This window comes from Protopterus annectens, chromosome 11.part0, assembly GCF_019279795.1.
Source record: "Protopterus annectens isolate FY-2018-M chromosome 11.part0, PAN1.0, whole genome shotgun sequence".
NCBI classification, from domain to species: Eukaryota; Metazoa; Chordata; order Ceratodontiformes; family Protopteridae; genus Protopterus; species Protopterus annectens.
The window spans coordinates 1,309,990,398-1,310,017,144 of record NC_056745.1 but is presented as its reverse complement, the minus strand read 5'-3'; the positions used below and the strand labels follow the sequence as shown (position 1 = coordinate 1,310,017,144).

The 26,747-nt window shown below is 44.6% G+C and overlaps 1 protein-coding gene across 1 annotated transcript in view; it reads right to left on the bottom strand.

Moving 5' to 3' along the window:
- The window catches only part of TNPO3 (transportin 3), a 2,808,908-nt gene that overhangs the window by 1,147,256 nt on the left and 1,634,905 nt on the right, over positions 1-26,747 (bottom strand). Inside the window, exon 15 of the mRNA XM_044088630.1 lies at positions 19,489-19,629. Within this exon, the coding sequence (XP_043944565.1) occupies positions 19,489-19,629 (141 nt within the window). The remainder of the gene's footprint in view (positions 1-19,488; positions 19,630-26,747) is intronic.

Below are 26,747 nucleotides of genomic sequence, written 5' to 3'. Positions count from 1 at the left end.
GCTTTAGTTTTGTCCAAGTAGAAGCGTAGCTGTCTGTGTATGTCCAAAGAATGCAGAAGTGCCTCCCCTTTATTCTGTGGGTTTAGGAAAAAAGTAGGCAAATGAATGAATGAAAGCCATACTGGACACTACCTTAGGCATAAATGTTGGGTTTGTGCTTAGAGAAACCCTATCCGGATGGAAGATGATAAAAGGTTCCACAGCCATTAATGCCTGTAACTCTGAGACTCTTCTTGCTGAAGTTACTGCTAGGAGCAGAGCTGTCTTCCTTGATAAGAATTTTATCTCAGATGTATTGGCTGGCTTGAAAGGAGGCTGTGTGAGTTTTTCCAAGACAAAATTGAGATCCCATGCAGGTACTGGTGCTCTCCTTGGAGGTCTTATGTTTTTGGCCCCCCCTGAGGAACTGCCTAAGCAATGGATGTGAAAAAAATAGGTGGGTCTGTATTGTAATGATCTGAAATGGCAGAGGCATGGATCTTAATTGATGAGAAGGATAGGCCTTTGTCCAGCATCTCGGTTAGATATTGTAAAATCTGAGGAATATTTGGAACAAGCGTGTCAAGTCCTTGTGCCTGGTTCCAAGCACAGAATCTCTTCCATTTTTTCTGCATAAGATTTCCTGGTGCTGGCCTCCTGGCCTCCAAAATAACATCCATAACCACTTTAGAGAGAGGTGTATTCTGAATGGTTAGACTATCCGCCATGCAGCTAGATTTAGGATTCTGAGTTGACTGTGCAGGATCTGACTGTTTTGTTGGGTCAGTAAATGAGGAATTTGAGGCAATGTCCAGGCTGGGCCTTGGGACAAGCTCCTTAGGATTTGGTACCAGTGTTGGCGTGGCCAATCTGGGGCAATTAGTATTATTTGTGGCTTCTCTTGTCGGACCTTTAGGAGCAACTTGGGGAGGAGAGGCAGTAGAGGAAAGGCATATACTGTAAGGTTGTTTCAGCTGAATGACAAGGCATCCACTTTCCATGCTTGTTTGTGACAAGTCCTTGTGCAGAATCTCATAAGTTGGAAGTTGTGAGGGGAGGCAAAAAAATCTATGTCTGGGCATCCCCATTTCCTTGTTATCATGCTGAAGATTTGTGGATCTAGTTTCCACTCGTGAGGATCCATGAGGTTTCTGCTTAGTTCGTCTGCCAGAGCATTTGTTTCTCCTGGCAGGAATTGTGCTTGCAGGTGTACTTGGTAGGTCAGTGCTGTGTTCCACAAATTCATGGCTTGTCTGCAGAGGGGGTAGGAATGCGTGCCCGCCCCCCCTGCTCGTTTATGTACCACATAACTGTGGTGTTGTCCGTCTTTATCAGCAGCTGTCCTGGATAAAGTAGGTCCTTGAAAGTTGTCAGGGCATTTTGTACAGCTAGCATCTCTTTTTGATTGATGTGAAGATGCCTTTGGCTTGGGGGCAATGTGCCCTGAATACATTTTCCTGCTATGTGGGCCCCCCCATGCATAATCTGATGCATCTGTTGTTAGTGTTTGCCTGGCTGTGGGTAAAGTGAATGGCTGTCCCATGTTGTGGTGACAGGCCTGTGCCCACCATCAAAACTCCTGTTGCAGGCAAGGAATGAGTGAAATTAATGCTTGCAGGCTGTGGCAATGTTGAGTCCAAACACTTTTTAGATACCATTGTAGTTTCCTCATATGCAGTCTTGCATATGGAATTAGCAGAATGCAGGAGGCCATGTAGCCCAGAGCCTGCAGAATTTTTCTTGCAGATAACTGGGTCTTTGTTGCCATACTTTCAAAGTAAGAAGTCAGTTGCCTTTGTTTGTCTGGCATGAGATAAGCAATCTGGGCAGTTGTATTTAAGCTTGCACCCAGGAATATTATCTCTTGAGAGGGTACTAGTTTTGATTTCTTTTCATTTACTGTGTATCCTAGGCAAATTAGTAATCTTTTTACAAACGCCAGATGCTTTAGTAGAATGTCTTTGGTCTCTGCTTGAATAAGGCAGTCCAAGTAGGGATATATTTGAATTCCTCTTTGTCTGCAAAATGCAATTACTGGTGCCAGGCATTTTGTGAAGACCCTGGGCGCAGTAGATAAGCCAAAGGGCAGTGCAGAGACTTGGTAGTGCATTGTGCCAGCTATAAATCTGAGGTATCTTCTGCAAGATTGACTGATTGGGACACGCAGGTATGCCTCTTTGAGGTCCAAAGTTACAAGCCAAGCCTTCTTGCCCAGCATGGTCAGAAGCTGTTGCAGAGTCAACATTTTGAATTTCGGAACGTCCAGAAAAGTATTTAGAATAGACAGGTCCAGAATTGGTCTCCATGCTTTGTCCTTTCTTGGTACCAAGAAAAGTCTTGAGTAAAATCCTTGTCCCTGTTCTTGTGGCACTGGCTGAATAGCCCTCATGTCCATGAGAAATGAAACTTGTTTTTGTGCCTCTGCCCATTGATTGTGTGGCAGGTCTGGCATACCTTTTGCCTTTGGAAGGGTGTGAAAGTGGAATCTGTAGCCCTGACTATATTTAGGACCCATTTGTCCTGGGTGATTGTGTGCTAACTTTGTGAAAAAAGTGCTAGCTTCCCCCTAAGAGTGCTGCCAAAAGATAAATGCTTGGCATTGGCAGAGGGAAGTCATTGGGACGGTTTCCTATATGGCTGTGATTTGTCTTCTCCGCTTTTGGAGGTAGAAGCACCCCACCATTTGGGCATGTAAGAGCCCTGGGGCTATTGTCTGCCTCTAGGGCATCTGTATCTGCCTCTTTGTGGCCTGTCTGACACGGGAAAGGACCAATTCTTATAAGGCCAGTTTCTGCTAAATCTGGGTGGCTGTACCTGCAATAAATCCTTCACTGTCTGCATAGATTTAGCTTTATCCTCCATTTTCTTCAACATCTCTTCTGCCTTAACACCAAACAAAGTATCATGCTGTAATGGAGAATCCAATAATTTTGCTTTAACATGATCAGGCAGAGTCTGTTCCTTTAACCAAGCATGTCTTCTAATAACAGAACCTGTTACAGTGGCCCTACAAGAGGCCTCCAGTGAATCATAACCACATTGCAAAGCAAGTTTTCCCACTTGTTCAGCTGCATGCAATAAATCTTGCAATTCCTTGTTCTCAGAACATTCAGAATTTGTCAAGATTTTCTGTTTTAACTGAGACATTAAGTATTGCTGATATTTAAGCATATGAAACTGACAATTTAAAGCCCTTACCGCCAAGGTAGCAGAAGTGTAAACTTTCTTCCCCCATCTGTCCATTGCCCTAGACTCTCTATCTGAGGGGACAGGGTTTTTTGCAGTAGCAGCCTTGACCCCTTTGGGACCCTGAGAAATAGTTTCTGGGTCAGCAGCAGGGTTTTTATATAGAAATTTATGAGAATCTGGAACCATGTAGTATTTGTCTGGCTTAACAGGAGGAGGAGGTAGAGAGTCAGGAGACAGGCTCTGAAAATACATCATCTACAATGTCTAGAACAGGTGGAATAGCAAGAGGTCTGTGCTGAGGTAATAGAAGAAAGTCTCTGAGCCTTTTCTTAGAATCTGAATAATCTTGGCTCTCCCAGTGGAAATGCTCCCTTCATGGTATGCAGGGTTTCCCCAAAGGAGTAATCCCCAGGAGGAGAAGCTGAAGGAATAGATTCTTCAGCATCAGAATCCTCATAGGGAGGAACAGAGAATCTCTGTTCTGAAGAGGAGTCAGAGGAAATGAAAACCTGATCAGAGGAGCCATATTCAGTATCTTGCCTAGGCCTCTTATCAGGAGGGGGATGGGAACCCCTGATCAAAGTAATTAGGTCTTCGGCCATTTTGAGCATCTGTTTCTTAGGCATGGAAGTCTGTCCTGGAGAATGCTGTACTTGTTTCCTTGTCTGTAAAACTGTTTTAGTCTTTGTCTTGGATGCTGAAGTTGTTGATATAAAGCTGTGTAGGTCTGAAAACACCCTCACAAGCCAATGCCTGCTCAGTGGCTCCAGATCCATCTGAGGGATTAGTTTCCGAAGGCCCAATACCTTGAGTATCCAGAGGCCTAGTTGTCTCCACGTGGGTGTCAGAGGGGGCCTGTGGCTCTGAGGTAGCGGGTGTCAGGGGCAGTGAAAGCGCCTCACTGAGAACCGGCGACTGGCCTAGAAGAGGCTTTGTCGGTTTTGGATCTCGGATGCCTGTCCTTTTCTTTTTCCTTGCGCTTTTTATGAAATCCGGTCGTCGGTTGTTTCGACGGCATTATATAATTAAACCTTCGGCCAAAGTAATGAAAAGCAAAATTGTACCGACGCTTAACAGTGCGTTGGTTGAATCTAGCTCAAAACCGACAACTAGCAACGTCGTGGTCAGGGCCTAGGCAAGGAATACAGTAAGAATGAAAATCTTTATGAGGTATTTGCTTCCCACAAGAAATACAATTGTTAAATTTTTTTGACATTGGACTGGAGCAAGAAAAAAGTTTCCTCAATGCTTTATAGAAGACTTCGGATCTGAAATTCAATTTCGAAAATCTCAGGAGTCGGCTGACCGGCACTTGCGAACTGCTTTTGCTTCGGGCACCACGCAGCAAGAAAGACTGAAGAAAATGGCGTTGGCTGCATCTTTTATACCCCTGGCACACTGACGTCAGGGAAGAGGCAAAAGCAACAGACGCCGGACAAGGACTTTGGAATTCAGGCCGACTGCGGGTAGCTTGCCAGCAGGATAACCCAAGTGTAATGAATGCAACAGTGAAACACGATGAACATCTTCCTACCGTGTTTTGGATAAGCACAGCAAATTCAGATCAGCATTTACCAGCTGCAAAGGCTTCTCAAAGATCAGCTGCTTTTTCTCCCTTCTCATACGTAAATAATTAAAACAAGTTTTCAGATTCTGTGACAGGAATAATATTAAGGTATGGAAAAGCAAGGGAATTATCCAACACAAGAAGGAATCCTGGGAACTGGCTCTAGAGTCCTAATACAATACGACAATGCCTATCTCCAAAAACAGAACAAGTCTGAGTACAAGCTTGTGCCTGTCTTAGGGAAGGGGTCAAAGTTTTTCTTCAATTCAGCAGTGATGAATATGACAACATACATAAAAACAAAAACAAATGCTGCACTTGACAACTTCCTAATTTGAATAAAGGTTAAAAAGGCAATGCTTTTGACAAGTCCAGGGGTTACTAGATTAAGCCCATCATTTTGACTGCAGGCTTAAAACTTGTCGCAACTTAAATTAAACCTGAAAACATGAACCAAAGGAGGAAGGAGCATCAGTAAAAAAAAAATAGAAGTTATGTTCTTACCATAACGTTCCATGTTAGTTGTCTTCTTCTCGCCTTCTTCTTGCTGGATGGGTTCGGAGCCGACCTCGGCTCCGACTCGGCCACTCTAAAAGCTCGAGAGTTGGTTCCACCGGCTCGAGGCTCCCCTTATATCCCACAATGCTAGGCGATAGTTACCTCAGATCTCGTTTGTAAGCTAACCCCAGCTTACAATAGTAACAGAATAACTGTAAAACAAAATCCACCTCTAACAACAGGAAGAAAGAAGGGTGACCTACATCCTGAACCAGGAAATATGCATAATAGCATATGTCTAAGAAAGAGGTGGTAGAAAGAGAGGTCACAATCACAACTCCTCTAGGTCTGTCCAGGCCAGGGGGAAGGAGGGTGGGGCCTTAAGAAGAAGCGAGAAGAAGACAACTAACATGGAACGTTATGGTAAGAACATAACTTCTATATGTTAAGTTGTCTATCTCGCCTTCATTCTTGCTGGATGGGACCGCGTCCCTAGCACCTTGTCCCGGGTGGCCTAACGGAACAGACTCCTGAGAACAGTGGAACCAAAATTAGCTCTATGCCTAGAAGCTAAATCCAACTTATAATGAGAAATGAAAGTGTGAGGAGTAGCCCAAGTAGCCGCTGCACAAATGGTGTCAATAGGCAGTCTGTCTTGGAAGGCTAAAGAAGTAGCCAAAGCTCTGGTGGAATGGGCTTTAGGTTTATTAGGCAATTTTGTTGTCTAATTTCATATACCAGGAAATCAAAGATGTTAGCCATCTGGATAATGATACCTTTGAAACTGAAAGTCCCTTTCTGCTTTCCGCATAGGAGACAAACAGCTGATCAGATTTTCTGAATTGTTTTGTTCTATCCAAGTAGTACCTCAATTGACGATGAACATCCAGGCAGTGTAACTTTTGTTCAGACCTATTGGAATACTCTGGAAAAAAGACAGGGAGGTCAATGCTTTGATTTAGATTTGATGTCGAGACCACCTTAGGCAAAAAGGACGGGTTAGTTCGTAAGGATACTCTGTCCTTATGAAACAAAAGATAAGGAGGACGACAACTGAGTGCTTGAAGTTCTGAAACTCTTCTAGCTGATGTAATAGCTACCAGAAAGAGAGTTTTCCATGATAACAATTTCAAGGAACAGGAAGCTGCAGGTTCGAAAGGGGAAAGAATCAAGGAAGCAAGAACTAAATTTAGGTCCCAAGGAGAAGGAGGATTTCTTATAGGAGGTCTGAGAAGAAAAACTCCTTTCAAAAAGGCTTTGCAAAGTTTGTGGGACATTAGGGCAGACTCAGAAATACCCACATGGAAGTTAGAAATAGCTGCCAATTGAACCTTAAGTGTAGATGGAGATGAACCTGCATGGAAGAGTTCAGCTAGAAAATCAAGGACTAGTTGGATGGAAGCGGTGAAAGGATCTATGTCCTTTCCTTGTGCCCAATATGAGAATCGTTTCCACTTACTCAAATAAATCTTTCGAGTGGAAGATTTATGGGAAGCTATCAATATATCTCTAACAGAATGAGATAATTGAGGAAGCCTGGCTACTGTTGGAACTGGAGGAACCAAGCAGTGAGGTTCAGAGAGGGAGGAGCGATGAAACTGACCCGACTGATGGATCAAAAGATCTGGAACTAGGTCCAGATTCCATGGTCGCTCAAGAGAAACGATGTAGAAAGGGGAACCACACTTGTCGAGGCCAGTAAGGAGCAATGAGGATCAAGGATGCCTTCTGAGCGATAGCTTTCTGAATTACTTGAGAGATCAGTGGGAAAGGAGGAATGCATACAGAAGTCCCGGGGCCAAACTTGGACTAGAGCGTCTCTGCTGGGTTGGCCTGGTAAAGGGAATAGAGTGAAATATTCTCTGCACTTGCTGTTTTGGGGAGTAGCAAAAAGATCGCAGCAAGGCTGACCCCACTTGAGAAAAATTTCTCTCACTACAGAGTCTTTCAGAGACCACTCGTGAGGCATGAGTATAGCTCTGCTCAACTTGTCCGCAATGTGATTGGACTTCCCGGGGATGTGCGTTGCCATCAGAAAACGCTGAGAAGAAATCGCCCATTGCCACAGTCTGAGTGCTTCTCAACACAGGGGGTATGATCTGGTTCCGCCTTGTTTGTTGATGTACCACACTACAGACATATTGTCTGTCTGGATTGCAATTGTTCCCAAGGGAAGAGAGTCTTGAAGGGCTTGCAACGCTAAAAACACTGCTCTCATCTCCAGAACATTTATGTGCAAGTGGCATTCGTTTGGTTGCCATGTGCCCTGGACTGCCCTGCCCTGATAATGCCCCCCCCACCCGATCAGGGAGGCATCCGTTGTCAGTGTAGCAACCGGAGGAGGTGGAACAAAGGGTCTTCCCGACAGGAGCTGGGGGGAAGACATCCACCACATGAGATGTTTTTTGCACGCCTGCGTGATCACAATGGTGTGAGACATTGGAAGTTCCTGGTATGACCATTGAGTAAAAAGCATCCACTGAAGGATCCGCATGTGGTATCTGGCTAATGGAAGGAGAGGTATGGCCGCTGCCATGATTCCCAACACCTTTAGAACTAACCTGGCTTTGATTCTGTTGTTGTTGAGAAGGAGTGATACCAATTTGTGAATGTCTGATATCCTTTGGTGTGTTAGCCTTGCAGACATGTTGATAGTATCTAGATTTGCGCCTATGTAGGTAATAGTACAAGGCGACAAAACAGACTTTTCGCAATTTATTGAAATACCCAGTTTTGACAAACGAAAAGTATAATCTCTGGCCATCAGAAGGAGATGCTTGGTGGGAGCTGTGAGGAGCCAGTCGTCCAAATATGGAAACACCTGGAATCCTTGTTGTCTCAGGTGAGAAGCTACCACTGCCATGCATTTGGTAAACACCCGGGCAGTGGTGAGACCAAAGGGCAGGGCCCTGAACTGAAAATGACTGGTTCCCAGCCTGAAGCGGAGAAATCTTCTGGAGCGTCTGTTCATTTTTATGTGATAGTACGCATCCCGAAGGTCTATAGAGCACATCCAGTTTCCTTTGCCCAAAAGGGGAAGGATGGATTGCAGCGTGACCATCCGAAATCTTGTTTTCTTGACTGATTTGTTCAAGACACTGAGATCCAATATCGGTCTCCAGTCCCCTGTTTTCTTTGGAACTAAAAAGAACCTTGAGTAGATTCCGGATCCTTGTTGGTCTGCTGGCACTGGCTGAATTGCTCTTTTTGCAAGCAGTTTTGAAATTTCCAAAGCTGCTAGATCCCTTTGAGCGGTGGAACATCTGGAAGGGATTTTTGACTGATTTGGAAAGCGAAGAAAGGGGATAGAATAGCCTTCGAAATGATGGACTGTACCCATTTGTCTTGAGTCAGGGATAGCCAGGCTTCTGGGTACAGTGACAATCTTCCCCGACTGCCTCGAAGATGGGCAGTCGGGCAACACCTCAGGGATGCTGAAAGGGCTTGTCAGGAAGGCTTCCCGATTGCCCTGGTTCTGCGGACCCCCTGCCCCTAGGCGGCGTCTACCATTGTTATTCCCACCTCTGCCTTTGGTAGGAAAACGACTCTGTCGTCAGGCGAAGTCCCTTGAGATTGTTTACGGAACCACATCTTTCCACCCTTCTGGCCTTTGGGGTAAGGCCTGGAAGGAGTCGAAAACGGACTCCGGCGGCAGAAAGGGTCTTGCCATCAGTCTCGCACCTAGTCAGGGTTTCTTTCACTTGAGGACCAAAGAGATGATCCATCAAAGGGAGTTCGTGAAAGACGTCTTGAAAGGTTCCAAAATTGCATAGCCGCATCCAGGCGTGCCTACGTAAGGCCACACCTGTCCCTGCGGCTCTGCTCGCTCCATCGGCCGCGTAAGAAAGGAGGCGCATGGAGGAGTTGGATATGGAATTAAGGGTAGCCAGCTGCGTGTTCATCTTGTCTTGGAAACCCGCAGCTGTAGGATCCTTTAACATTTCACTCGCTTCCTTGATCAAGTCCCTTTGAAGGCAGTGAAATGGCACAGGTAGTTCAGCGACGCATGGTAAATGTCGCTGAGGAGAACATCCGCTTCCGTACCTATCCATGGACCTAGATTCCTTGTTAGGTGGATGGACAGGTACTGAAGGATCAGCCAGTTCCTTCTTTGTGGCAGCAGCTACCACCATAGCATCCACAGAAACTCCTTTTGATAAAAATTGCTTGTCTGCTGGAGCTGTGATGAACTTAGAGGGTCTCCTGGGAGTGGGGTCCACTGAATCAGGAGCCGTCCATGCCTTCTTAGCAACCACCTGCATGAGGGGGTCGAAGGGAGGGGACACCCAGGAGGTGGAAGGACGAGAGTCAAACGCCTCAAGATACACAGATTCGTCCTCCGAAGGGTTGAGGGCTGGCCAATTTCCCCTCTGTTTCAGGATCTCCAGAATGTCTGCAAATGAGACATCTTCAGAAGGGGAATGGGGGGAACCCTCAGAATCATCCAAATCTGTGTCTGACGTGATAGACTCAGGTGAGTCAATGTGTTTCCTCTTACACTTCCTCTTCCGAGGGGCTCTTCTGCCAAATCAGGAGAGGCCTCGAAGAGGATGAAATCCCACAGGGGCTCCTGAGGAGCTGGCTCTCTGCGGTCCGGGATGAGGGAGTGAGTCGACTTACCCTGAGGCAGCATAGAGGGAGGGCGGACGGAACCGACTGTGGAGTAGAGCCAGGCTCTAACACACTCCGCATGACCTCGAATGCACCCCTGTCAGGCAGAGCCAGAGGTCCTCGCTCCGAGGAGCTAAGAACCCCCCTCGGCACCGACAGTGATGGCTCCGAGGCCGATGTCGGAGCCGAACTCACCAGCCGCGCCCGAGAGGGAGAGGGGTCGGACAAGGGTCCGATGCCACTCACCCCCTCGGAGCCGACGAGGGAAGTCCGGCGCCGAGATTCCTCCAAAGAAGAAAACGGAGCCGACGACGGAGCCGAAGACAATTGTATCGAAGGAGGAAAATGTTGATGGACCGGGGCAGGCATCGACTGATGAGTCGGGCTCTGAAGCATCTGGGCTAGTGCCTCGGACTTAAGTAGTCGACTCACTACCCTCTGAAGGTCATGATCCGACAGCCTCGATGACCTAGAGGAGTGAGACCTTTGGCTCCGTTCAGACAGCAGGGGAGATCCTGGAGCCGAATGAACGGAGCCAAGAGATGGTGACCTGGACCTCTTCCTAGTTGTCGGCTCCGAAGGTCTGGTCGGAGCCGACACGGGAACCTCAATAACCTCGGCTCCGGCCGAGCGAGGAGCCACAGAAACTGTGGACTGAGACTTATCGGCTCCAGCCGGAGCCGATAAAGGCAAAGGTCGAGCAACCTGAGGTCTCGGCTCAGAAGCTGGAGCCGAAGACCTCGATGCCTTAGAGGGCTTCCCTGTTGAAACAGACAGGGAATCCTCTGGCTTCAGTAAGCCTCTAAGAATTAATTTTTTTCTTTCCTGCAGGACCCTGGGGCTGAAGCCATGGCACACAGCACAGGAGTCCTGCAGGTGCAAAGGCCCCAGACAATAGACACAAGAAGTGTGAGCGTCTGTCAGAGACATTTTCTGACAGCACGCATCACACTTCTTGAATCCGGAGACCTTTGTTTCTTTAGACATTTTTGACTGACAGGTGTACACAAACACGCACACAAACACACAAGTTATACGCTGTCAGGAAAACACAATAAAATTAGTAGTAATACTAGTATTTAAAACTACAATAAACTAGAATAAACTACAAAAAACACACACTCCACTAGGGAAGGGAAGGCCAAAAGGCCAAATGGAAGAACCAAAGGTTCTTGGGGAAAGAAACGGAAAATATTTAGGGTCGGGAATAAGTTTTCTAACCTACACTAACTAAGTAAGAATATTAACTTAAAAAGGGGTTTTTAAAGGCTAATTTTTACAAGAAAAATAGCACTCACCAGGAACCGGTAGAACAACCAACCTCGAAGCTGTAGCGGCAAACGAGATCTGAGGTAACTATCGCCTAGCATTGTGGGATATAAGGGGAGCCTCGAGCCGGTGGAACCAACTCTCGAGCTTTTAGAGTGGCCGAGTCGGAGCCGAGGTCGGCTCCGAACCCATCCAGCAAGAATGAAGGCGAGATAGACAACTTAACATTCTACATTAAAGCTAATAATGTGATTTACAGCAAAGTAGCTTTCAGCCTCTTTACGCTAAAAAAAATAATGAAAAAGTAAAGATACAGTACAGATGACTGCAACTGACAGGTAAGGGATGACAAAGGAAGCAGGATATGAATCAATGAGCACTTTTAATATTCTAGTAAAAACTGCATAATTGTATCATTAGAAACTCGTTCAATTTCCAATGCTGGCTTTATCCCACTCAGAGATGCTGGGGAACCAAAGCTTATCTTGGCAAGCCATGGGTATATGGCAGAGAACCAATTATATTTGTACCACCCACAACTGCCTAGTTCAAAATAGTTTACTAACCCATTTGTCTACCCCTCCACATTCCTGCATACACAGGAACCAAGATGGAGATTATGAGTCCAGGATCACAGCTGTTATTAACCAAAGAGATATTTCCTGCTATTAGCCCGTAAGTCCACTAACTGGCATATCTTGGGGTGCATGCTCCTCCAAAGGAATGCCTCCTACATCAGTCCAAGTGATACTTGCATGTGAGTCAATTCATGTCCTGAGAACGTCTTACACAACAAGAGTTTGACAGGCCAAACAGCATAACCAATCACATACAATCCCTTGCCATTTTGAAATCCTGACTATGTCAAGTGTCAGTCTAGTCAGTGGACACAGTTTCTCCCTCTCCTTAGAGATGGATGGGCCAGCACCTGTCCCTCACTTCCACCCTCCCTCTTCAGATTCTCCATTGCCCAGCTACTACTCAATCTTATGTCACCAGGATCACTATTATGGGTTTATCATTCTATGTCATGGAAGACATAGAATGCCCCCAAAAAAAACAGGAAATCTCATCCAATATGCCAATGATTCCAGGTTAATATCCACTTCCAACTATTTCCCAGACCTCATTACAGTTACATAAAAGGCTTTCAAATCAACAGAATCTTAACTAAATAATGCACAACTCATGTTAACCCTCCCAAAAAATAAACTTTTACTATTCTCTACAAAACCACCAGATACAAACTTCAAAATCTTTTCTAAAAACGGTACAGAAATTGAAATAGTGAAAACAGATAAATTGCTAGGCGTAACAGATGACGAACTTACTTTTGAGTCACATATTCTCAATGCAATAAAGAAAACACTTTAAATTAGGCAGACTTTATTACCACAAACTTTACCTGGACAACCACACCAAAACAAAACTTGCCAGTACCTTACTCATCCCCTTCCATACGGTAGTGCCATCTTTACTAACTTTCACTCAACTCTTGGTAATAAATTACAACCTTGCTTTTATAAAATAGCCAAATTTGCCTCCAGAAAGCCTTACCGCTCAAATCATTGCCAAGCTACTTCAGGAAGTACAGTTGTGTACACTTACCATAAATGTAGATGTTCGAGTGTATTCACTGTAGCAGTCATTACATTTGGGTAATCTGCTGGCAGGTTGTTCTCAATCGGCCTGAATTCCAAAGTCTTGGGTCCTGCATCGGTTGCTGTCTCTTCTTCCATGACGTCAAGTCGTCAGGGGTATAAAATAAGCAGCCAACGCCATTTTCTTTAGTTTTTCTTGCCCCAGATGTCAGGTGCCCCCAAAAAGGTAGCAAAAAATATATATATATATAAACTATATTAACATGCAATGATACAAACTTTACCTTCATCTAAAGGCAAATACACCACATAGGTTGTAGAAGACAGTGAAGGAAAGAGAAACTCCAGAATATAAGGGGGATGGCGGGCGGGTAACCTGGACTGCAACAGTGAATACACTCGAACATCTACATTTATGGTAAGTGTACACAACTGTACTATGTTCTTCGTGTTTCACTGTTGTAATCATTACATTTGGGTAGAGTCCCAAAGCTATGGATGGGAGGCTGGAGCTAAACAGCATTAGGGGCGGCTATAAGGCCCTGTAGAACTGCAGTGGCAAAGCCTGCCCTGGACTTAGAGTAGAGAGGCAAATGATAATGCTTTGTAAAAACTCCAAGTAGCAGCCTCTAGAATGTTTTTGGCTGATACTCCTCTGAGAAAGGCTGCTGATGTTGCTGCAGCTCTGGTGGAATGAGACCTAATGCCCTTGGGCACAGGTTTGCCATGGTGTAAGTAGCAGAAACTAATGCATTGGCTTATCCACTTGGAAATAGTCTGCTTTGAGACAGCCTTTCCTTCTGATCCTGCAGCATATGTCACTAGTAACTGCTCAGTTTTTCTTAGAGCTTTAATCCTGCTCAAGTAGAATCTTAGCTGTCTGTGTACGTCCAATGAACGCAGAATCCTTTCCCCCTTCTTCGGCGGATTTGGATAAAAGGTTGGCAGATGAATAGTTTGGTTAAGAGCCATACTGGAAACCATCTTAGGCATAAATGAAGAATTGGTCCTCAGGGACACCCTGTCTGGGTAAAAAATGATAAAAGGCTCCACAGCCATGAGGGCCTGTAGCTCTAAGACTCTTCTTGCTGAAGTAATTGCCAGGGGCAGAGCTGTTTTCCATGATAAGAACTTTAGGTCTGCAGTAGCAGCTGGTTCAAATGGAAGCAGGGTGAGCTTTTCCAACACATAATTGAGGTCCCATGCAGGAATTGGTGATCTTCTGGGATGCCTTAAATTTTTGGCCCCTCTAAGATACTGCTTTAGTAAAGGATGAGAAAATATTGGTGGCTCTGTGTTGTAATGAGCCGAGATTGCAGAGGCATGGATTTTTATTGATGAAAAAGATAGGCCTTTGTTAAGCATCTCAGTCAAGTATTGTAAAATCTCAGGAATACTTGGCTCTGCTGTATCAGTTCCTTGTGCTTGGTTCCAAGCACAGAATCTCTTCCATTTATCAGCATAAGATTTTCTAGTACTAGGCCTTCTGGCTTCCAAAATGACATCCATCACAGCTTTACTGAGAGGTGTTGTTTGAACAATTACATGATCAGCCATGCTGCCAGGTTCAATGTTTGGAGCTGATTGTGCAGGATTTGATTGTTTTGCTGGGACAGTAAGTGAGGTATCTGAATTAAGTACCAAGCTGGGAACTGAGACATGTTCCTTAGGATTGGGTACCAGTATTGGCGGGACCAGTCCGGGGCAATTAGTATAATCTTTAGTTTCTCCTGTCTGACATTTAGTAGTACCTTGGGAAGAAGAGGCAGGGGAGGAAAGGCGTAAACTGATAGGCTTTTCCAACTGAAGGATAGGGCATCCACTTTCAATGCTTGTCCGTGATAAGTCCTTGTGCAGAATTTTTTCAGTTGATAATTTTGAGGAGAGGCAAATAGGTATATGTCTGGTCTCCCCCATTTCTTTATTATCATGCTGAAGACTTGTGGATCTAGTTTCCACTAGTGAGGGTCCATAAGGTTTCTGCTTAAATCGTCTGCCAGAGTATTTTGCTTTCCTGGCAGGAATTGAGCTTGAAGATGTACTTGGTAAGTCAAGGCTGTGTCCCACAGTGCCATGGCTAGTCTGCAAAGGGGGAATGAGTGTGTGCCCCCCTGCTTGTTTATATACCACATCACACTGGTGTTGTCCGTCTTTATCAGTAGTTGTTCTGGATGAAGTTAAGTCCTTGAAGGCTGTCAGGGCATTTTGAACAGCTAACACCTCTTTTTGATTGATATGCAGATGCATTTGTTTTGGGGTCCATATGCCCTGAATGCATCTTCCCGCTAGGTGGGCCCCCATGCATAACCTGCTGCGTCTGTTGTTGAGATTTGGCTGGCAGGGGGTAGAGTGAAATCATGTCCCATGTTCTGGTGTCATGCCTTTACCCACCAGAGAAACTCCTGTTGTAGGCAGGGAATGAGAGGATTCATTGCTTCCAGACTGTGATAATGTTGACTCCATAAACTTTTTAGGTACCACTGTAGTTTCCTCATATGCAGTCTTGCATATAGAATCAGTAGGATGTAGGATGCCATGAATCCGAAAGCCTGCAGAGTTTGTCTTGCAGATAACTGGGTTTTTGTTGCCATCAGTTTGAAGTAAGTAGTCAGTTGCCTTTGTTTGTCTGGCGTGAGGTAAGCCATCTGGGCAGTTGTACTCAAGCTTGCACCCAGGAATGTTATCTTTTGAGAGGGTACCAGTTGTGATTTATTTTCGTTTATTGTGTACCCTAGGCATGTTAGAAGCCTTTTCACAAACGCCAGGTGCTGAAGAAGAATGCCCTTGCTCTCTGCTTGAATGAGACAGTTGTCCAAGTAAGGATAAATTTGTACACTTTTTTGTCTGCAAAATTCAATTACTGGTGCCAGGCACTTTGTAAAGACCCTGGGCACAGTACATAAGCCAAAGGGCAGCGCAGAGAATTGGTAATGCATAGAGCCAGCCTTGAAACGGAGGTATCTTCTGCACGTTTCCCTTATTGGGATATGCAGGTATGCCTCTTTTAGATCTAATGTCACCAGCCAAGCGTTTTTGCCCCGCATGGGCAGAAGCTGCTGTAAAGTTAGCATTTTGAATTTTGGAATGTCCAGGTATGTGTTCAAAATTTATAAGTCCAATATTGGGCACCAGGCCTGGTCTTTTCTGGGTACCAAGAACAGTCTTGAATAAAAACCTTGTCCTTTTTCCTTTTCTGGTACTGGCTGAACAGCCCCCATATCCATGAGGGACGTAACCTGTTTCTGTGCCTCTGCCCATTCATTTTTTGGCAGATCCGGCCAATCGTATGCCATTGGCAGAGTATGGAAGTGGAAACTGTATCCCTGAGATACTATGTTTAGCATCCACTTGTCCTGGGTTATTAATTGCCAATTTTTAACAAAAAGTGCTACTTTTCCCCCTAAGGGTGCTGCCGAAAGGTAAGTGCTTGGTGATGGCAGAGGGAAGTCATTGAGACTGTTTTCTGTAGGGTTGCGCTTTATTTCCTCCAGATTTGGAGGTAGAGGCATCCCATTGGTTTGACCTGTAAGAATCTTGTGCCTGGTATCTAGAACCTTTAGGGCGTCTGGATTTGCCCCTTTGACCTCTGTTGGACACAGGAAAGGACCAGTTTTTTGTAGGCCAGTGTCTACTGAATCTTGGTGGCTGCACTTGTAAGAAGTATTTCACAGTTTGCACAGACTTAGCTTTGTCTTCCATTTTCTTTAAAACCTCTTCTGCCTTAATACCAGAGTATCATGCTGTAAAGGTGCATCCAGTAATTTAGCTTTAACATGATCAGGCAAATTTTACTCTTTTAGCCAGGCATGCCTCCTAATCACAGATCCAGTAACTGTGGCCCTGCAGGAGGCCTCTAAGGAATCAAAACACATTGCAAAGTATGCTTTCCAACTTGTTCTGCTGCATGCAATAATTCCTGAAAGTCTTTATTTTCTGCACATTCAGAAATAAACATCATTTTCTGTTTCAGCAATCCCATAACATGTTGTTGATAATTGAGCATATGAAACTGGCAGTTTAAGGCCCTAATTGCCAAGGTTACAGATGTATAAACTTTCTTTCCCCATCTATTCAGTGCCCTTTAATCTCTGTCAGAGGGGGGTAGGATTTTTTGCTGTTGAGGCCTTAACCCCCTTTGGACCCTGTGAAATAGTTTCAGGGCCAGCAGCAGGGTTTCTAAATAAAAATTTGTGTGAATCAGGGACCCTGTAATATCTGTCTGGCTTGCTGGGAGCCGGAGATAAGGAGTCTGGAGTCAAGCTTGACTCCGAAAACACATCATCCACAATGTCTAAAACAGGAGGTATGGCTAAAGGCCTATGCTGAGGGAGAAGAAGGAAATCCCTGAGCCTCTTTTTTGATTCTGAGAAATCTTGACTCTCCCAGTGAAAATGCTCCCTCAAAGTATGCAAGGTTTCTCCAAATGAATAACCCTCAGGAGGCAATGCAGATGGGATAGATTCCTCTGCATCAGAATCCTCATAGGGAGGTATAGATAATTCCTGATCAGAAGAGGAATCAGAAGAAATAGAAACCTGATCTGAAGAGTCATAATCAGTGTCTCACCTAGGCCTCTTATCAGGAGGGAGTTGGAACCCCTGATCAAGGTTATTAGGTCTTCAGCCATTTTGATCATTTGTTTTTTGGGCATAGGGGCCTGTGCACGTGGCTCATGCATCATTTTTTTAGCTTTAGACGTTGCTTTTGTCTTTGATTTTGAAGCTGGCGTCGGTTTTATGTAAAAATGTTGAGGCCTAAATACACCCTCAGAAGCCAGTGCCTGCTCAGCAGCTCCAGACCCATCCGAAGGAAGAGACATCCGTGGGTACAATAATTTGAGAATCTTGCGGCGTGTCGGACTCCACATGGGTCTTGGTAGGGGTCTGCAACTCGAAAGGGGCTGCGAAAGCGCCTCACTGAGTACCGGCAACTGGCTTAGGAGAAGCTTTGTCGTCGGTTTTGGACCTCGACGGTCTGTCTCTGTCCTTTTCTTGGCGTTTTTTGTGTACTCCGGTAGTCGGATTGCTATCCGACGACATTTCAGGGTAGTTAAATCGGTTTCCAAAATATTTTGAGGCAAAAATATACTGACACTTAATAGTGAGTTGGTTAAATCTAGCACAAAACCGACAGCCAGGCACGTTGTGATCAGGGCCTAGACAAGGAATACAGTATAAATGAAAATCCTTATGAGGTATTTGCTTCCCACAAGTAATACAATTATTAACTTTTTCTGACATCGGTATGGAGCAAGCAAAATGTTTCCCCAATAGGGTACTTAGCTTTAGTGAAGACTTCGGTTCTGAAACTCGAAAATTTCAGGAGTCGGCCGACTGGGACTTACAAACTGCTTCTGCTTCGGGCACCACGCGGCAAGAAAGACTGGAGAAAATGACATTGGCTGCTTGTTTTATACCCATGACGACCCGACGTCATGGAAGAAGAGACAGCAACCAACGCAGGACCCAAGACTTTGGAATTCAGGCCGACTGAGGGCAACTTGCCAGCAGATTACCCAAATGTAATGACTACAACAGTGAAACACGAAGAACATCTAAATTGGTTAGAGTTTTCCCACCATCTCTACTATACACAACTAACTTTAGCCCACAAACTAATTTTTAAACCCGACTGTCCAGCACTCAGCTCCATCCTACAAACATATACTCCTATCCGAACACTAAGATCCTCATGCACAGCTGTTAACTATAACCAAGCCCAACAAAAAAGCTGGAAAATGTCTACACCCCCATAGCTGAACTATGGAATACCTTACCCTCCCAAATAACTCTGACTGTATAAAAGCCTTTAAATCAGCATTAAAATCATACTACCTAAACAACCCTTCCTGCCCCTGCCAAATAAACAGGCCACCTTAAACAGTCCCTTAATTAATTCTTGTACTGGGCAATGTATATTAACCGGTTCTATAACTTTTGTGCTTAACTATGCAATTTTATTTCATTAATGTTAACTACAAATGGTACTGTTGCAAATCGATACTTTTCTAAGTATGTCACTTCGTTTCCTGTACTTTATGATTCCTTAAAGTTTAATAATGTAAACTCTGCTGTACTGTATTGCACATCTTTTGCTTTTAGACATGTAACATTTGATTATTCTTATGTTAAATTTGTTTACTTGTAATACTTTGTGGAGCTTTTCTCCCCACGCCTCCACTGAAAATGGTTTTCTGACCCAGTGGACTTTCCTGGTCAACAGATGTCAATAAATAAATGAATTAATACATATAGGCATTTAACATGACCTCCAATTCACCTATGGGCCTATCTTTCGAATGTGGGAAGAAACAAGAAACCCTAAACAAAATCCACAAAGACACGGATTATATGCATGCTCCACCAATAAAGCACTCAAGACAAGAAATAAACAGAAAAACAAAGCACAGTGAAGCAATACCAAGTGCTGTTTCACTGTGCAGCCTTCATTTGAAACTATGTAGGAAAAAAAAACATTAAATCCACAAGACAGCAGTAGGCAAGGCACTTTCTTGTTCTTTTGATGGTAATTAAACACTGTTTTAATGAACAGCAGTTGGTACATTTTGAAAAAGCCTGCTATCTGATTGATGCACAGTCAGCCCCACTCATGCCTGGAAAAGATTCAACTTATTTCTCCTTCAGAATGTCACATACAAGTAAAAAAAGATGCATACATAGTCAAGAAGCAAACTACAGCTCAGTATTACATTAAGAATATGAAATGCATAGCAACTACCGGAACAGAATACAACTTTTGACATTAAACCATTACCTGAGTGACAAGAGGCTGCAATAATGAAGCTGAACCTCTTCCTACACAACGAACAGCAAAGCGTAAACATCGACAACATCGTTCTACAATTCTGTTGTCTGCTTGGTGTTTATTAAGAGTCTCAGACAAGACTGGCCATATCTGTTAAGAGAACAAAGACTTGTTAGAAAAAAAACTGAAAAGAAAAATAACAGATGCTAATGACAGCAAAGTAAAAAGCAAAACTGCACACCTAGCACAATTTTTATAAATTCTTAGATATTTCTATTAAACATTAAAATAAATATACATATGCTGAAAAACACTGCTACAACAGAAAAAAATTGCATTGAGGCTGGGTGAAGAGATCCACGCAGACCATGCACTAAAAAAATGTTCTGTGCCTTATACCTTTTTTCCCCATTATGTTACACTAACAAAAGCAAAAGAAACATGACATGGTACACAAGGTAATGAAAGAAAGTGATAAGGGACTACAAAAAGTACAGTTTTGTACCTACCATAAATGTAGATGTCCGAGAGACATGCAACTGCAGTCATAACATGTGGGTTGTCCTGCCTCAGGCAGCCCTCGGTCGGCCGGATTCCAAAGTCTGGGTCCGACGTCGGCTTTTCTCCGACGTCAGAGCGGCTGGAGTACATAAGCATCAGCCAACGCCATTTTCTTCAGTGTTTCTTGCCCCAGATGCCAGGTGCCCTCCAAGGAAGGCTGTAATCAAATTGGAAGACAAAAACAGGATTCCAAACAAATAAATGAGCAATAAAACAAATACATCATAACAGATATCCCCAGCTAAGAGTAACAGGGATAGGAGTGGACCCTAGGCATAGAGGGGTATGGAGGGAGGGAAAATCCGACTGCAGTTGCATGTCTCTCGGACATCTACATTTATGGTAGGTACAAAACTGTACTATGTCCTTCAAGAATGCAACTGCAGTCATAACATGTGGGTAGAACACCATAGCTTAGCTGGGGGAGGAGGTATGCTCTAGGAAAGAGATGGTGTGGCAATCAAACCCTGCAGGACTGCCGGAGCAAAGCCTGCTCTGGATCTGGAGTATAGAGGGAGATTGTAGTGTTTGGAGAATGTATGCACGGAGCTCCATGTAGCAGCTTCTAGAATGTCCTTGGTAGGCACCACTCTTAAGAATGCTGTAGAGGTGGCTGTAGCTCTGGTGGAATGTGGTCTGACATTGGCTGGAACAGTCTTTCCATGAAAGGAATAACAGAATCTGATGCAATGTCCAATCCATTTAGAAATAGTCTGTTTTGAAATTGCTTTTCCTTGGACTGCAGGCGTAAGCTACAAAAGTTGTTCAGACTTCCTACTGGCCTTGGTTCTGTCCAGGTAGTATCGAAGTTGTCTGTGAATGTCCAAGGTATGCAACAGTCTTTCCCCCCTTATTCTCAGGATTGGGGAAGAAAGCAGGCAGATGAATGGCTTGATTTAAAGAAACCCTGGATACCACCTTTGGCATAAAAGTAGGGTTGGTCCTTAATGAAACCCTGTCTCTATGAAAAATAATAAAGGGTGGTATTGCCATTAGGGCCTGTAGCTCCGAAACCCTTCTTGCTGAGGTAATTGCCAACAGGAAAGCTGTCTTCCATGAGAGAAATTGCAAGTCAACTGAAGCTGCTGGCTCAAATGGAGGTAGAGTCAGCTTTTCTAAGACAAAATTGAGGTCCCAGGCTGGCACTGGGGCCTTTCTTGGTGGCTTAATGTTCTTGATTCCCCTGAGGAATTGTCTTAGTAAGGGGTGAGAGAAAACAGGAGGATCAGTGTTGTATCTAGCTGAAATAGCAGATGCATGTATCTTTATGGAAGAATATGAGAAGCCGTTCTTTAACATATCTGCCAAATAATCCAATATGAGTGGGATGTTCAACAATGATGCATCATGCCCCTTGCTGGTATTCCAATTGCTGAATCTTTTCCACTTTGCTAAGTAAACCTTTCTGGTGGATGGTCTTCGAGCCTCTGTTAGTATCCGCTGAACTTCCTTGGAGAGAGATAAGCTGAAGCTATTTATGGGATCTCCCAGGCTGTTAGCTGCAGTGTCTGAAGATATGGATGCAGTGTTTTGAAATTGTGTTGAGTCAAAAGTAGAGGCCACTGGGGGAGGGCCCACTTCCTGGTGTGGCATATGCTCCGTAGTAGTGGGTACCAGTGTTGTCTTGGCCAATCTGGAGCTATTATGATTCCCTTGGGCTTCTCTGCTTTGATCTTTAGTAATACTGAGGTCATCAGTGGCAGAGGTGGAAATGCATAGATTGCTAGGGAGTTCCAGTTGAATGAGAGGGCATCTATTTTCCAAGCTTTTGGATGGTATGTCCTTGTGCAAAATTTTGGTAGAAGATGGTTGAGGTGAGAGGCAAATAGGTCCACTTCTGGCTTGCCCCATGTCGAAGTGAGTTGTCTGAAGGCCGTCGGATATAACCTCCACTCGTGTGGATCTGTGAAATTCCTGCTTAGGCTGTCCGCCAACACATTGTCTTTTCCTGGAACAAACTGGGATTGTAACTGGATGTTTAGGCTCAGTGATTTCTCCCAAAGCTGCATTGTCAGTCTGCAAAGGGGGTAAGAGTGGGTGCCCCCCTGCTTGTTTATGTACCACATCACAGTGGTGTTGTCTGTTCGTATCATTAAGTGGCCTTGCTGGAGTTGGTGTTGAAAAGCCTCGATGGCATGCATTACTGCCAGCATTTCCTTTTGGTTTATATGCAGATGTGTTTCCTTTGGAGACCATTGTCCTTGTATACACCTGCCTTCCATGTGCGCCCCCCATCCAAGGTCTGAGGCGTCTGTAGTCATGGTCTGCATTATCTGTGGTTTTTTGAATGACATACCTGTGTTTTCCTGGCTTACCGAGGCCCACCATAGGAATTCCTTTTGTAGGCATGGAATGAGTGGTATGATTGTCTCCAAGTTGTTGCTGTGTTGAGACCAAATGCTTTTTAGGTACCATTGAAGCTTTCTCATGTGTAGTTTTGCTAATGGAACCAGTAGAATGCAGGATGCCATGTAAGCCAGGGCCTGTAGGAATCTCCTTGCAGTCATCTGGGTGAGTTTTGCTAAACCTTTGAAGTAATGAGTTAACTTCTCTTGCTTGTCTTCTGTCAGGTAAGCCATCTGAGAGGCTGTGTCTAGTTTGGCTCCTAAGAAGATTATTTGCTGGGATGGCTGCAGTCTTGACTTTTGGAAGTTGACTGTGTATCCCAGAGCTTGAAGTAATCGTATGACATAATCCAGGTTTTTGTCAACATCAATTTGTCGTCCACTTGTATGAGGCAGTCGTCCAGGTGCGGGTAAATTTGTATACCCTGGAGCCTGCAATGAGCAATTACTGAAGCCAGGCATTTTGTAAATACTCTGGGTGCAGTAGATAAGCCAAATGGCAATGCTGAGAATTGATAATGCTCTGGCCCTGCAAGAAATCTGAGGTATCTTCTGCAGCTGTGTCTGATAGGGACATGCAGGTATGCCTCCTTGAGGTCCAGAGTAATCAGCCACGACTCCTTGCCCAGCATGGGAAGGAGTTGCTGTAGAGTCAGCATTTTGAACTTTGGTACTATGAGAAAGGTGTTTAATGCGGACAAGTCCAGTATTGGTCTCCATTGAGATTCTTTTCTTGGAACAAGGAACAGTCTTGAGTAAAACCCTGGTCTTGTTCTTGTTGTGGAACTCTTTCTATTGCTTTCATTCGAGTCAGCAGAGTGATTTGCTTGATAGCCTCTGCCCTCTGATTTTGTGGCAGGTTTGGCATGCCTTGTTTTCTTGGTAAGGTATGGAAATGAAACCTGTACCCTCGGTCTATAATGTCCAAAATCCATTTGTCCTTTGTCAGTCTGTGCCAGTTTTCTGCAAACAGAGATAATTTCCCGCCCAAGGGAGCTTCTAGTTGTTCCCTGGTAGGCGGTAGTAGAGGAAAGTCATTGAGTTTGTGGTTGTTGGGCAGGTGAAACCCCTGCGTCACTTCTTTGGTTTCCTGGCTGCCATTGTCGTCCTCTGTATTGGCCTCTTCCTCGGCCACGTCTGTTCTTACCCCTTTGAAACTTTTCTGGATTAGGAAAGGACCAGTTTTTTGAAGGCCAATTCCTACTGAATCTGGGGGGGGTTGAACCTGAAGGAAATCTTTCACAGTCTGAACTGATTTTGCTTTTTCTTCGATGGTCTTTAACACATCCTTAGCATTTGCACCAAAAAGCTTGTTCTTTTCCAAAGGTGCATCCAGAAGTTTTGCTTTTACATGATCTGGTAGAGGTTGATCTTTTAACCAAGCATGTCTACAAATCACTGCCCCTGTCATAGCTGCCCTACATGAAGCTTCCAGTGCATCATATCCACACTGCAGGAAGTGATTGCTTACTTGCTGAGTGTTATGTACAGCTTCCTGCAAAGTCTTCCTGTCTAAAGGATCAGGAGAAGCTAATGTTTTTTGTAAATCTTCTAAGAGATAATCCTGATATTGTAACATATGAAAAAGGCAATTTAAAGCTCTCATAGATAAGGTAGTGGGTGTGTAAACCTTTTTGCCCCATCTCTCTAATGACCTCGCTTCCCTGTTGGAGGGCAAAGGATTTTTTGAGGTGGAGGCTGAAACTCCTTTAGGCCCCTGTGAAATAGTTTCCAAATAAGTAGTATGGGCCCTGAATAAATGGGAATGAGTTTCTGGGACCCTGTAATACCTGTCTGGCTTGGCTGGAGCAGGAGGAAGAGAATCAGGGGTAGCACTAGAGTCAGAATACAAATCATCCAGAACATCAAGTACAGGAGGAATAGCTAAGGGCCTGTGCTGAGGCTTCTTAAGGAAAGTCCTCAGGTGCTTCCTAGAATCAGAGTATTCCTGACCTTGCCACTTGAAATGTTCCCTCATGGTGTGCAGAACTTCCCCAAAGGAAATATCCTCAGGAGGGGAGGCTGAAGGGATGGAATCTTCTGCATCTGAGTCCTCATAGGTCCGGAAGAGCTCTTCCTGGCTATCAGAGTGAACAGAGCCCTCAGAATCTTCATCTGAAGGAGTAGGGTCAGAGGGTTCAACCCGGGGCCTTTTATCAGGAGGAGGCTGGGATGCTCTCTCAGGATGGGCCTGTGAACCTCTAATCATGGAAATTAAATCAGCAGCCATGGACATAATTTGTGTCTCCGGAGTCGGCTGAGGTAAGGATTTAGAAGTCATATGCTTTGTTTTGCTGGCTGCCTTAGACCTAGTGTAGGCCTTAATAGACATGGCCAAAGGAGGCCTGGCAGCTCCACGTGCAGGAGTGACCTTGTCTACAGCAATGGTCTCGGGCATTTCCTCGGTTTCGGTATCCGGAGGAAAATCTATAACTGGCATCGGAGTAATGTCTGGAATCGGAGTCGTCGGTAATGCGGTGTCTTCGGTTCGGAGCGGTGGAGAGACCGTCTCAGAGGGAACCGGAGCACTCGCGCTAGGTTTTGGCGTGGAGTCGGTGGTAGACGCGGGCCGAGGATGTCGGTCCCGGTCTTTTCGCTTTTTGGGAGTTTGCGATGTCGGAAGATCCGACGGCATGGTATAAGCAAAATTATCGCCGAAAAAATCTTCAGCGAACTCCGCCCGGCGCCTGAGAATGCGCTTGTTGAAGTGAGCACAGGCTACACAGGCCGAGACGTCGTGGTCTGGGCCCAGGCAAGGGAGGCAGTAAGAGTGGAAATCCTTATGAGGTATTTGTTTACCACAAGAAAGACAATTGTTAACTTTTTCAGTAATTTCTGACATCGGCTGAGGCAAGAAAAGGTCCCCAACGGGGTACTTAGCTTTTTTGATGACTTCGGTATCATAGAATACAGGAGTTGACCGACCGGCACTTGCGAACATTTTCTGCTTCGGGCACCGCGCGGCAAGAAAGACTGGAGAAAATGGCGTCGGCTGATGCTTATGTACTCCAGCTGCTCTGACGTCGGAGAAAAATGCGACATCAGCCAACGTCGGACCCAGACTTTGGAATCCGGCCAACCGAGGGCTGCCTGAGGCAGGACAACCCACATGTTATGACTGCAGTTGCATTCTTGAAGGACATCAACATTTTGCCCAGAAGTATGATGACTTCAAGAAAAACAGTGCACTGGACATTATACAACATTACAAGGAGCTTAAAGTGGATAAACCCAGACACTGTAATCTCTTCTCTAGCTGAAGAGAAATCACTCAAAGAAACAAGATACTATTACTTAGCTCAAAAAGATCTTGTTAAACTGAACTATGGGAAAGAATAGTTGTGTAAAATCTTACCATAATCAAAGATGTCCTTCTCTTCCATGTTGCAGTATTTTCACATGTGGGATCCTCTGCCTCAGGCGACCCAAACGTCCAGCTCATATACAAAAGCTTAACCTAGCTGCTGTAGGTGCGTGGGACATCACACGCCAGGACCATAAACCGTGGGCCATAAATGTGAAGTCCGCACACACAGACCTCAGAATTGAATGCCTAGTCAGACAATACTGTAAGGTCAGCTGAAAAGATGCCATCCAGATAAGGTAAAAGGTCATATTAGGGGGTAGGAGGGGGGGGGGGGACGGATACTGCAACATGGAAGAGAAGGACATTTATTTATTTATTTATTTATTTGCAGTTGGTTTACCAGGATAGTCCATTGGGCCAAAAGAACCCGTTTTCAATGGAGTCCTGGGGAGAAAAGCTCCAAATACAGACAAAAACAGGTACATGCAAAAATTACAATAATACTTATACAGAGTAAAAGATAAAAACATTTAATACATTTAGGTTCAAAAATTCAAGAAGCATTCAAAACAATGCAATCTGATGTGGATTAAATGTCAGGGGAATAAGTTAAAAGAGAAATGTTTTATGCATTCAAAGAAGTTGTATAGACTTGCATTACAGGGTAGGTATTCTGAGGGAACGTAAGCTTAGATAGGAAGAGTTATGTATCGTATATGGGAAGAAGAATGGGATAACATAGAATTATGAGGGGAGGGAGCAAGAACAATCCCATTGGGATCTTAGGTATGAATGAAGAGATGTTTTGAACATGTACTGGTTAGAGGAGGTACGAATGGATGGTGGAAGTGAGTTCCAGAGACGAGCAAGATTAAAAGATAGTAGGTGTTTACCTGGGGGATGAGATGGTTTATGTACTTGTAGTAGGTTTTGATTGTTTATGTCTATGTTTATGTTACGATTTTACACAACTATTCTGTGTCCTTCTATTCTCATGTTGCAGTAGTCTCACATGTGGGAAGAGTACCAAAGCTCAGCCAATTTTATGGGGAGAG